Source organism: Halichoerus grypus, chromosome X (assembly GCF_964656455.1).
Source record: "Halichoerus grypus chromosome X, mHalGry1.hap1.1, whole genome shotgun sequence".
Classification (NCBI taxonomy): domain Eukaryota; kingdom Metazoa; phylum Chordata; class Mammalia; order Carnivora; family Phocidae; genus Halichoerus; species Halichoerus grypus.
In genome coordinates, this window is record NC_135727.1 from 969823 (window position 1) to 982762 (window position 12940).

Sequence of the window (12940 nt, forward strand, 5' to 3'; positions counted from 1 at the left end):
TCCGTGACTAGGTGTATTGGTCGGAGTCTCAGGGGGAAGCGAATGGTAGGCTCAGTGGGTTGAACTGAGGAGAGCATGAGGGTTTGTTTTTTGTACAGAGGTGGGAGCAAGGTTAAGGGAATCTGCAACTAAGTGGTGAGGCTCCCAGGGCCTGGCATCAGGTGATATGGTCACGGCCACGGCCACTGCTATGTACTCCACCTGCCCACAGGAGTGACAGCCCCCAGTAAGGTAGCATTCCCTGGGGTGACCAGCCGGCTACCTGGTGGCAGAATGAGACTGCGGCTGGGGGAAAATATGCTGAAAGGTGGAGGTTCTGTCTTAGAGGATGAGGGAAATACTTTGAACTGGTGCTCTATGGTGTAGTTTCTCCATAGCCAGAATCCCTGGTTTCAGGAATCAGGAGGTGAAAGTGGGAGCAACTTCTCTACTATCACACCTAATCTACTGCCTAGGTGTTTCTTTCCATCCCCACAGCTTTGAGCTCGGCTGGTTCCCAAGGAAAGAGTGCTTCTACCAAGGCCACGACGTTGGTTCTATTGAATTGCAAGTTGAGATTGCCATCTGGCCATTTAGGGTTGTTTATGCCACTGAATCAACAGGCAAACCATGGGTCTACTGAGCTGGCTTGATGGTTGATACTGTTGGTTATCAAGTGGAAAAGTGTTGCTGTTAAACAACGGGATTGGAAAGGACTCTATCTGCAATGCAAGTGATCCTCTGGACACCTCCGACTATAGCCACGCTAGGCAGGACCACTGAGGATTAAGGCTCGGCGGTGGGGGGGTGGGGGTGGGGAGAATAAAGGTTTGGGTCACTCACAAGATAAAGAATTCTGACCACCTGAGTTCTTGGCTGGAGAACAAAGGGAGGACAGAGAGGGGAGTAGAAGAAGGAAGATTATAAACACCAATTATGGTCTGAAGACCAGTTACAGAAATAAGGATTGTAGTAACTGTGTGTGTGTGTGTGTGTGTGTGTGTGTGTGTGTACATACAAAGTTTTTCAATCTTCTTTCTATATTTTATACATATCAAATAAAGGCTGATAGAGGTTAGCTTTATAGTGTTTTTCTTTAGGTTGTAGGATATTGAGGTGGGGTGATGTCGGAACTAGAAGAGCAATGACTGTCCCCTAGAGATGGCTACAATGACCAACGGAACTTTTGGTCTCCTGTTTTAAGGAGTGCTTTTCAGTTTGTAGGAGGGATAGCAGCATTGTTTGGGCGGGAGCAAACTGTTGTGGCTTTAGTGAGTTTATTTTGTGCACAGGGTGTCTATAGTATTGACTAGCTAGGGGGTGGACTGTGGTGGATATGTGGTTTTCCTCCTATTTGGAAAGGCGGGAGAGCTAAAAAAATAAAAAGAAATTTACCATTCTCCCTTGAACCTGGATTTCTAGATGCGAATTAGGTTCAGCTAATCCGATACACTAGTGCGAGATTTGGAAAGCGGGAGGGAAGTCGCGGATTGCGGTGGTGGTGAAGGTCAAGTGGGCTCTGAGAGGTGGGAGTGCAGGCAGTAGCTGGAGTCCAGCTTTGCGAGAGTAATAGTGTCTGAGTGATGTGACCTTGGAGCCGAGAAGTCTCTTTGTAAGTCCTAGAAATGACGTCGCATTTATTTCTTCCAAGCGTCACTTTCAAGTGAGAGGTATCACACCACGGGAAAAGAGCACTCTGGGTCAGGGTGGTGGCCAGGTGGTAGCAACCCTCAGGTAGATGAGCATCGTGGGTGCTGATCCTCACTGTGATTATCAGTGCTTTTCTGTTTACAAAGTATGTTGGCCCTGGCCCCTGGCCCGTGATCCCTATTTGTGTGGGTTTGGACAGGTGATGTTATTGTCCTGTTTCTCATTTTACTCAGAAGCAAAAATGAGGCAATGAGAAGGCCCATTGATTGTGCATATCCCCTAAGATCATGCCCGCCAAGTGCTGAGCATAGTAACTGGCACTGCAGAAGGTCTCAATCAATGTTGGCTCATTATTGCGAGCTCAATCAATGTTAGCTCATTGTTGTTACTGGTATTATTTAAAGTGCTCGGCGCACCCTGTGGCACGACCATTCTCAGCCCCAGCGTTGCAAACCCTAGAGGCCTGGAGACTGCAAACAGCACCTCCAAGTTGTAACCTTTTGAATTGGGATGCTCCGGGTTCCGGAGGACATTTGAATAGCTCTGCAGCCGAGCTTCTCGCTGAAATACAATGGTCTTGGGGGGAGGGGCGCACGCGAGCCGTTCCTCGGCAAACAATCTAGGGCAGCGGGGAAGTCGCAGGGGAGTCCTGCTTCCCTTCCTCCCTCACCGGGTCCCTCGCAGGTGCGGGTCCGCGGCTTCGGCTCCCGTGACCCTGGGGCCCGGAGCCGCGGCGCGCTCGCTCGCTCGCTCGCTCGCTCGCAGGGGTTTCCCCGGCCGGGCCGCCCGCTCCCCGCGCCGTCTGGGCCGCGGGCGGTGGCGCCGTCCCCCCTCCCCAGGGGGCCGCGGCGGGCCGGGGGCGGGGGTCGCGGCGGGGGCTCGGGGCGGTGCTGGGCGGGCGGCGCTGGGCCCGCCCCGCCGGCATCCCCGGCCCGACTTCCTCCTGCCGCGGCGACCCAGCTGGAGGAAGCGGCGGCGGCGGCCACGATGAGTGCGGGCGACGCCGTGTGCACGGGCTGGCTCGTCAAGTCGCCCCCCGAGAGGAAGCTGCAGCGCTACGTGAGTAGGGGCGTCCTCGGGCCGGGCCGACGGACGCACGGCGAAGTCGCACGTCGAGCCGGTGTGGCCGCTGCGCCCCGCGGCCGGCCGGCCGGGCCGGGTGGCTCCGGAGCGCCGCGGAGCCGAGAGGAGGGAGGCGGCCGGGGAGACCTCCCGGTCTGCGGCGGGGAGGCCGGCGCGCGGGGGGGGGGCGGGGGGGCGGGGGGGCGGGAGAGGGGCCGCGGGACCGGGCCTGGCGGGCCGGCCGGGCGCCGAGGCTCCGGACTCCCCTTGCACCGTCTGGGGCGCTCTCTCGTGTGGCTGTCAGCGGACACTCCTCTTCTGGAGCCTTCCACGGTGGCTCATGGGTTCTCATGGTGTCGCTTCTCTGCTCTTTATGCTGACACCGCGCTTTCCGAGTACCAGCAGGAACCGAGGACTTTTGCTAGTACGAAATCCGGGACGCTCGGAAGAGCGCATCTTCCTACACTTTCCATTTCCATTTTCAATGCACTGCCGACCGCTCCAGAGTGCATTCTGTCCGTCGGCACGCTCAGGACACGGTCCTAAAAACATTCCGCCGCAAGACCTGATTGTTACGGAGTGCTCTCCAGCCCTTAGGAAGAACCGCTTCGGCCCTCAGGGAATTGCATATAAATAGATATTAGGGCTTCTTGCTGTTTTTAGGCCGGGAGTAGTTGGATGGATCCATCTTGGTCATAATTCCTAACTTCTCTGCAACTCCAGAACACGGTGGTAGGAACGAACGCACCCGTGTTGGCTTTGCTCCAAAGCAACCCGCCCCAAGTAAGGTGTTCTCGTGTGTGCCGTGCTCCCAAACCGGTGTCCCCGTTTCCACCGAATTGCACCTTTGTTTTTCTTCCCACGTTTCCGAGGCACATACTGTGTCAAACTGCAGGAGGTGGGATTGTAAAGACTTTAATCGTGACAGGACCCGTTTCTGATCCTAAATTTCCTCGGCCACTTTCCCCGTTGACCCTGAACTAGACAGTGTCCCTCTCTTAGGAGTTTTTGAGAAGTTTTTGTTGTTTGTCCTGTGGAGCAACATTTTAAAAGTCTTTGTAAAGATTTACTTATTTTATTTATTTTTAATTTTTAAAAGATTTTAAAAAGTGATCTCTCTACACCCAGCGCGGGGCTGGGACTCCCAACCCCGAGATCAAGAGTTGCATGCTGTACCAACCGAGCCAGCCGGGCGTTCGTCTGCTGAGCAACATTTTAGAAGAATGTTGTTCAACTTAGCAGGGACACTTTTCAGGTTAACTACCAGTGTGTCCTTTCATTATTCTTTTTGAGTCCCCTACTCCGTAAACACAAGCTCTAGTATTTCTCAGACTGTTATCACTCAGCTGCTTCCCTATCAATGAAGCTACTTGGAAGACTCATTGGTACTCAAAGGAGGCAAGAGAAGAAAACCTGCTCCCTGAAATCTGCAGGGGCAGGTGAGGGCTTGTCACAAAGAGGTACTTACAAAGCCAACTCAGGGTGGGTTTCCTTGTGGCCCTTTGGCATGTGAGACATTTTAAAGGCTCACTAGATATTTTCAGAGTGGCACTCACTCTCATGATGATTTCTGATGATTCAGAAAGATGGTGCACCTGGAGGGCAAAGTTTATGGAAGATTTCTTTTTCTGGTCTTGTTTTGTATCTTGTCCCGACCAGACTGGCTTAGGAAAGGTTATGAGTATTTCATCAGTTTGGGGAAAGCATGGATGTACATACCTACTACCATATGTGGTTCGCTGTTTTTGGTTGGAATGGAGATGTAGCAATGTGGCCTTTGCGCAGCTTATAGGTGTGGGGGGCATCTGATGATGGGATGGTGATGGAGGAGACTTAAAACACAGGAGTACCTAGATGTCATCTTACCAACACTCCAAGACATAAACCATGACCTTTTAGCTGGTGCTTGTCAACTTTTTCTGAGGGTCATGCTCTTTTCGAGAGGCAGTGGTGTTTCGTTAAAAGGCATCCCAGAACACACCTAGTCCGTTTCTGCGGGTCTCCGGCTTCCGCAGGAATCCCTGCTGCCACTAGATGGCGATCATGTGTCGATTCAACGGGGCACGGACAGCGCTGTTCTACACAGCCACCTTTAATTCCGATATTGCCGTGAGGAGTAATTCTTTATTTCAGTTGAGCGCCGACTCTGAATCAGGCCCTGTGTCACGGGGCTAGAGAGACCGAGAAAAGAGATTGATCCCTGTTTCTAAGAAGTCCACGGTCTAACGTTTGTAACAAGATAACATAACAAAGCTAGTTAGCGGCACAGCCGGGGCAATGACTCAGTTCTTTGCTCTGCTAGGCCGACAAGCCGCACTCGGTTCATGTTTGTTAAATTACAAATGGAAGCTGAGTCTATTTTTAGGTAAATATTTCAGTCCAAGGTAAGCTCGTGCTTCATCCTCTTGAATCCATGAGCCAAGGCAATCAGAAAGTTATTTTTATCACTGCTCTTTTAAAAGATAGTTGACTCTTTTGTGTTTTCTGTTTCAAAAATATAGGAATATATTCTGGTAAAAATTCAAACAATCTAGGAATGAGTAGAATAAAAAGTGAAAGACCCCCTTTCTCTGAACCCCTCCTCATTCGACTCCCCCTCCCTAGGGATAACAACTGTTAGCAGTTTGTTGAGTATCATTCTAGAAAAATTTCTTCAAAACATATCATTTTATTTTTACACAAATGAGATCATACTATACAAATTGTCCTGCAGTTTGCTTTTTTCACAATAATTCTGGACATCTTTCCAGATTAGTACATATAAATTTACTTCATTCTTTTAAACCATTGCCTAAGATTCTTGTAATAGATGTAACATAATTTAACAATTTTTCTATTGATGAACATTTGTCTTTTATTTTCTCAATTTTAAAGAATGCTGTAACAATAATGATAATAAATTATAATAATTCACATTTATTTATTTTTTTACATTTTACTTGTTTATTTGAGAGAGAGGCAGAGGGAGAGCAAAAGTGGGGGCAGGGGAGGGGCTGAGGGAGAGGGAGAAGCAGACTCCCCCTGAGCAGGGAGCCCACACAGCGCTCCATCCCAGGACCCTGAGATCATGACCTTAGCCGAAAGCAGACAGTTAACCCACTGAGCCACCCAGGTGCCCCAATAATTCACATTTATTGAATGGTTTGTATGTGTCATGCATTACACTAAGGACCTGACTTCTATTATCGCATTTTTTTTAAGATTTTATTTATTTATTTATTTATTTATTTATTTATTTGAAAGAGAGAGAGAGCGCATTGGGGGGGGAGGGAGGAGCAGAAGGAGAGAGACAAGCAGACTCCCCACTGAGCGCGAAGCCCCCAAGGCCGGGCTCGATCTCACAACCCTGAGATAATGAATGACCTGATCCAAAATCAAGAGTTGGACGCTTAACTTGACTGAGCCACCCAGATGCCTCTTCACTCTCTCTCTCTTTTTTTTCCCCTTCGTTCTCTTTATAGTATCTTTGTAGAACAAGGATTTTAAAGTTTTGAGGATTTTAAAATTTATCAATTTTTCCTTTATGGATTGTGCTTTTAGTGTCAAATCTAAGAACTCTTTGCCTAACCCTAGGTCCTAAAGATTTTCTCTTTTTTTTCCTAAAAGTTATATACTTTTATATTTTATATTTAGATCGATGATCCATTTGAGTTAAATTTTGTCAAAGGAATGATATTTACGTTATGGTTTATTTTCTATCTTACTCATTTGGTTGCAATACCATTTATGGAACAGACTGTCTTTACTCCATTGAATTACTTTTGTAACTTTGTTAAAAATGAATTGGTTGTGATTTGTAGGTCTATTTCTGTGTTCTGTAGTCTGTTCCATTGATTTGTTTGTTCATCTTTATGCTAATACCATGCTGTTTTGATGACAGTACTTTTATAATAATTCTTGAAATCGCGCAGCTTTAGCCCTCCAACTTTGTTTTTCTTTTCAGAGTTGTTTTGGCTATTCTAGGTCCTTTGCCTTTCCATATCAATTTCAGAATCAGGTTGTCAATTGATTTCTGTATATTAACCTTGTATTCTGCAACCTTGCTAAACTGACATACTTAGTTCTAGTAGCCTTGTTTATAGTTAGAACCTGTGGTACTATCAATGTTGCATAGAAGTGTTGAGAGCAGACATCCTTGACTTTTTTTTTTTTCCTGATCCTAGGGGAAAAGCATTTAGTCTTTTACCTTTTAAGTATGGTAGCTGTAAGTTTTTTGTAGTTGCCTTTTATCAAGTCAGGGAAGTTCCCTTGAATTGCTAGTTTGCTGAGACTTTTTTTATGAATTGGATTTTGTTAAATGCCTTTCCTGCATCTACAAAAATAATAGTATACTTTTTCCTTTTTTGTCTGTTACTATGGTGAATTATTCTGATGATTGATTTTTGCATGTTGAGCCAGCCTTGAATCTCTGGGATAAGCTTCACTTGGTTGTAATATGTTATTTTTTTCATATATTGCTGGATTTAATTTGCTTTTATTTTGCTGAGGATATTTGTCTTTGTGAGGGATGTTGGTCAGTAGTTTTCCTTTTTCGTACTGTCTTTGGCTTTGATATTAGCATAATGCTGGCCTCATAAAATGATTTGGGAAGTGTTTCCCCCCTTTCTAATTTTCTGAAAGATATTGTGTAGTATTGCTATTCCTTTTTCCTTAAGTGGTAAAATTCACTGGTGAAACCATCTGGGCCTAGACTTTTCTTTGTGGGATGGTTATTAACTACAAATATAATTTCTTTTTAACACGTAATAGGATTGGGCGCCTGGGTGGCTCAGATAGTTAAGCGTCTGCCTTTGGCTCGGGTTGTGATCTTGGGGTCCTGGGATTGAGTCCCGCATTGGGCTCCCTGCTCTGTGGGGAGCCGGCTTCTCCCTCTTCCTCTGCCTCCCTCTCTCTCTCTCTCTGTCTCCCATGAATAAATAAATAAAATCTTTTAAAAAAACAGGTAATAGAACTATTCAGATTACTTATATCTTCTTGAATGAGCTTTGGTAGTTAATGTTTTTCAAGGATTTTCTCTAGTTCATCTAAGTACTTGAATTAATTGTCATAAAGTTGTTTGTTATATTCCCTTATCCTTTTAATGTCTATAGGATCTGTAGTGATGCTTCCTCTTTCATTTATGATATTGTAGTTTCTTTCTTGTCTATTTTTTTCCTGATCAGTCTGGGTAAGTTTTATCAATTTTACTGGTATTTTCTAAGAACCAGCCTATAGTTTCATTGATCTGTATTTTTCTGCTTTCCATTTCATGGATTTATCCTCTTATCTTTATTATATACTTTCTTCTGATTGCTTTGGATTTAAATTTATCTTTACTTTCTTAAGGTGGAAGCTTAAATTACTAATTACTCATATTTCCTAATATAAGAATTTAATAAACTTACCTGTAAGCACTGCTTTAGGTGCATTCCACAAAATTTGATATGTTGTATTTTCTTTTTCTTAAGATTTATTTATTTATTTGAGAGAGAGAGAGAGAGAGAATGTGGGGGGAGGGGCCGAGGGAGAGGAAGAGATAGTCTCAAGCAGACTCCATGCTGAGTGGGGAGCCTGATGTGGGGCTTGATCCCATGACCCTGAGATCAGGACCTGAGCCAAAACTAAGAGTCAGACACTTAACCAACTGTGCCACCCAGGCACCCCTGATATGTTATATTTTCATTTTCATTTATTTCAAAATATTACTTAATATTCTTCTGAGACTTCCTCTTTTTTTAAGATTTTATTTATTCATTTGAGACAGAAAGAGCACAAGCAGGGGAAGAAGCAGAGGGAGAGGGAGAAGCAGACTCCCCGCTGAGCAGGGAGCCCCATGTGGGACTCGATCCCAGGACTCTGGGATCATGACCTGAGCTGAAGGCAGACGCTTAACCATCTGAGCCACCCAGGCGCCCCTGAGATTTCCTCTTTGACCCAAGGGTTGCTTAGAAGTCTTTAATTTCCACATATTGGGGGATTTTCTAGATATCTTTCTGTTCTTAATTTCTAGTAAATTCCATTATGATCTAAGAACAAACTCTGTATGAGTTTTATTCTTTCAAATTTGTTGTTTATATTATGGCTCACAATAAAGTTTTATTTGGTGAATATTACATGTGCACTTGAAAAAAGCATGCATTCTTCTCTTGTTGTGCAGAGTGTTCTATAAATGCTAATTAGGTCAGGTTGGTTGATATTGTTGTTCAGTTCTTCTGTATCCTTACTGTTTTTTTTGCTTACTTTTACAGTCAAGTACTGAGAAAGGAGTGTGAAAGTTTCCATCTGTTAACTATGGATTTATACATTTCTCCTTCTAGTTCTGTTTGCTTTGGCTTCATGTATTTTGATGCTCTGTTGTTATTTGAACACATTCAGAATTATTAGGTTTTCTTGGAGAATTTTTGTCATTATTAAATGTTTCTCTCTATCCATGATGCCATTTCTTGTTCTGAAGTCTATTTTTTTCTTTTTTTTTTTTTAAAGATTTTATTTATTTATTTGACAGAGAGAGACACAGCGAGAGAGGGAACACAAGCAAGGGGGAGTGGGAGAGAGAGAAGCAGGCTTCCCGCCGAGCAGGGAGCCCGATGTGGGGCTCGATCCCAGGACCCTGAGATCATGACCTGAGCCGAAGGCAGACGCTTAACGACTGAGCCACCCAGGCGCCCATGAAGTCTATTTTTTTCTTATATAAATATAAGTACCCCATCTTTCTTTTGATATGTACTTGCATGTTATATCGTTTTCCATTCTTTTATTTTTAACTTATCTGTCTCTTTTTAAAATTTTATTTATTTATTAATTAATTTATTTATTTATAATCTCTGTGCGCAACGTGGGCCTCAAACTCACAACTCCAAGGGGCGCCTGGGTGGCTCAGTCGTTAAGCGTCTGCCTTCGGCTCAGGTCATGATCCCAGGGTCCTGGGATCGAGCCCCGCATCGGGCTCCCTGCTCAGCGGGAGGCCTGCTTCTCCCTCTCCCACTCCCCCTGCTTGTGTTCCTGCTCTCACTCTCTCTCCCTCTCTGTCAAATAAATAAATAAAATCTTTAAAAAAAACCAAACAACTCACAACGCCAAGATCAAGAGCTGCATGCCGTACAGGCCGAGCCAGCCAGGTGCCCCAAGTGTCTTTATATTTAACATGAGTTTCTTACACACAGCATATAGCTGGATTTTGCCTTTTTTATGCAATCCTACCCTCTTCATTTTAATTGGTATATTTAGTTTATTCACATAAAATGTGATTATAGAAATGTTTCAAATAAAATCTGCCATCTTGCTAGTTGTTTTCCATTTGTTCTATCTGTTCTTTGTTTCCTTTGTCTTCTGTTTCTGCCTTCTCTTGGGTTAATCAAACCTTTTTATTATTCAATTTTATCTTCACTATTAACTTGACAATCATAACTTTTTAATTTTTACTAGTTACTCTAGGGTGTAAAATATACATCTTTAATTAATTGGAGTCTTCCTTTAAATAATAATATACCACTTCATGAATAGTGTAAGGACCTTATAACAGTATATTTCCAATTCTGACTTTGCATTTTGCTTTCATTTATTTATTTATTTATTTATTATTTATTTATTTATTTTTAAAGATTTTATTTATTTATTTGAGAGAGAGAGAGCATGAGCTGGCTGGGAGGGGCAGAGGGACAAGCAGACTCCCCACTGAGCAGGGAGCCCGACGTGGGTTTGGTCCCAGGACCCTGAGATCATGACCTAAGCCGAAGTCAGATGCTTAACCAACGGAGCCACCCAGGTGCCCTGAGGATGTCTACTTTCCCTCATTTTTGAAAAATATTTTCACTGGGCATGGAATTCTGGGTTGACAAGTTTTTTGGCTTTCAACACCTTAAGATCTCACTCTTTTGTCTTCTGTCTTCAGATTCTTCTAGTGATATCTTCTATTTAGGATAGGGGCTGCTTGCCAAGGCTTCTTTCTCAATGTCCACGTGACCTTCAACTTTAGATCTTTTTGTATTTTCAATATACATTTTGCTAATTGTCTCATTTATTCTTTCTTTCAGTTTTCCTCTTTTCTGCCCTGTTTTGGGGCTGAATTTTAAATGCAATTTTTATGATTGCATTTAATTTTCTTTGTTAGCTATACCTCTTTGTGTTTTTTATAGTGGTTGCCTTAGGGGATTAGTGTATATCTTTAACTGATCATAGTCTACCCTAAAGTAATACTATATCATTTGACATACAGTATAAAAAAACTTACAAGTGTATGTTCCCATTTACCCCCTCTCAGGCTTTGTGCTACTGTTGTCATACATTTTACTTCTACATTTTATAAAAGCCACACTGCAGTGTTATTTTTTGCCTTAAACAGTTGTCTTTTAAAGAAATTTAAATAGGAAAAATGTATTTATATTTACCCTATCCAGTACTCTTCATTTCTTTCTGAATATCCATACTTCCATCTGGAACCATTTTCCTGTTCTGCAACTCTGCTGGTGATGAAATCTTTCAGCTTTTTTTATGTCAGAAAAAAACTTTATTTTGCCTCAAATTTTGAATGATATTTTTGGTATGTAAAGAATTTTTGCTTAATTTTTTCCCTTTGAGTATTTTAAAGATGTTGCTTTACCGTTTTCTCATGTGCATTTTTACTCTGTTCCTTTATACGTGTTTTTTTTCCTAGCTGCTGTTATTACTGGTTTTAAGTAAATTGATTATGATGTGCCTTGGTGTTATTTTCTTCATGTTTCTTGTACTTGGGCTTCATTGAGCTTCTTGGATCTGTGGGTCTATACTTATTTCTTCTCTTCTTTTTTAGAGATTTTATTTATTTATTTGAGAGAGAGAACACAAGGGGAGAGGGAGAGAAGCAGACTCCCCACTGAGCAGGGAGCCCGACACGGGGATTGATTCCAGGACCCCGGGATCATGACCTGAGCTGAAGGCAGACGCTTAACCGACTGAACCACCCAGGCGCCCTGGTCTATAGTTATTTCTTGGTGATAGTTATATCTTCAGTTTTTTACTTGTCTTTTCTTCTGCAGTGTCTAATCTGCTGTTAATGTCATCCAGTGTATTTTTCATTTCAGACCTTATATTTTTCTTCTTTAGAAGTTAAATTTCTATCTTTTTTATTTTTCATGTCTCCTTAATATGCTAATTCTTCCTCTGCCTTCTTGAATATGTGGGACATATTTATTTATTTTTAATTTATTTTTTTTTTCGTAATTTCTAACCTCAACATGGGGCTCGAAATTATGAGCCCCAAAATCAAGACCCCAAGACCAAGAGTTGCATGCTCTTCTGACTGAGCTGGTCAGGCATCCCAGGGACATATTTATGTCTTTGTTGGTGGCTCATCTCTGCAGTTCCTCCAAGCATGTGGGGTTGCTTTTGAATTGCTATTCTGGTAGTGAGTGTGGGGAGTTCCAATGACTTGTGCCCTTCCTACTATCAAAGTCCTCACTCCACAGATCAGAAGGCTGATGTAGGGATTTGATCAGTTGCCAGGGATGTTGTTCCAATTACACAGTCAAGAACTGGAGAAATTGCCATAAACTCAATGGGCCCACCCTGAGATTGAATTAGGTCAAAACTTCATTTATCATCTGACTTTCCTAAAATATTCTTTCGGGAGATATGGTGGAGATGGGTGAGTGAAGAGGCCACACATGGGGAATCCATTACATCTTTCTACCTCCCTACGCCTTTGTGTTTCTCCTTTTACATAATGAAAAAGAACCTCTAGTATCTCAACTTCATTGAATGTAGTCACCATTTAGTCCATGTCTTTGTCAGGCAAACTGTTAGAACACTCTAAGTGCTTGAGCTAACACATTAAATCTAGAAGCTCTGGTAAGCACACCCATATCAACACATTTAGCTTGATCTGGAATTATATTCTGTCTTGCTTGGCCTACTGTCCTTGGAATGCATTCCCACACATTCCAATGGTTTTTAAAGACAGCTTTATTGAGGCACACACACGCACACACACGCACACACACACACTATAGAATTCACCCATTGTAAGTCTAGAGTTGGATGGTTTATAGTAAATCTGTAGCTGTGCAGCCATTACTACAGTCCAGTTTTAAACCATTTCTATCCCCTGAGAAAATTTCCTTGGCCTGTTTGCAGTCCATCCTCACTCGCATCTCCAGCCCCAGGCAGCAAGTGATCTGCTTTCTGTCTCTATAGATTTGCCTTTTCTGATAATTTCCTATAAATGGAATAATGGAACGTGTGATCTTTTGTGTTTGGCTTCTTTCCCTTAGCACTGACCACACAACAGCCAGCA

The 12940-nt window shown here is 43.2% G+C and overlaps 1 protein-coding gene across 6 annotated transcripts in view; it reads left to right on the top strand.

The window, feature by feature from the left end:
- The first annotated feature begins 2594 nt into the window (after positions 1-2594).
- Positions 2595-12940, top strand: part of GAB3 (GRB2 associated binding protein 3) — a 91220-nt gene continuing 80874 nt past the window's right edge. For all 6 annotated transcript variants that reach the window (XR_013444563.1, XM_078064144.1, XM_078064143.1 and 3 more), the window contains exon 1: positions 2595-2688. Coding sequence is in view for 5 of the 6 variants with exons in the window: in XM_078064144.1 (XP_077920270.1) it covers positions 2617-2688 (72 nt within the window). In the remaining variant the exon portion in view is untranslated. The remainder of the gene's footprint in view (positions 2689-12940) is intronic.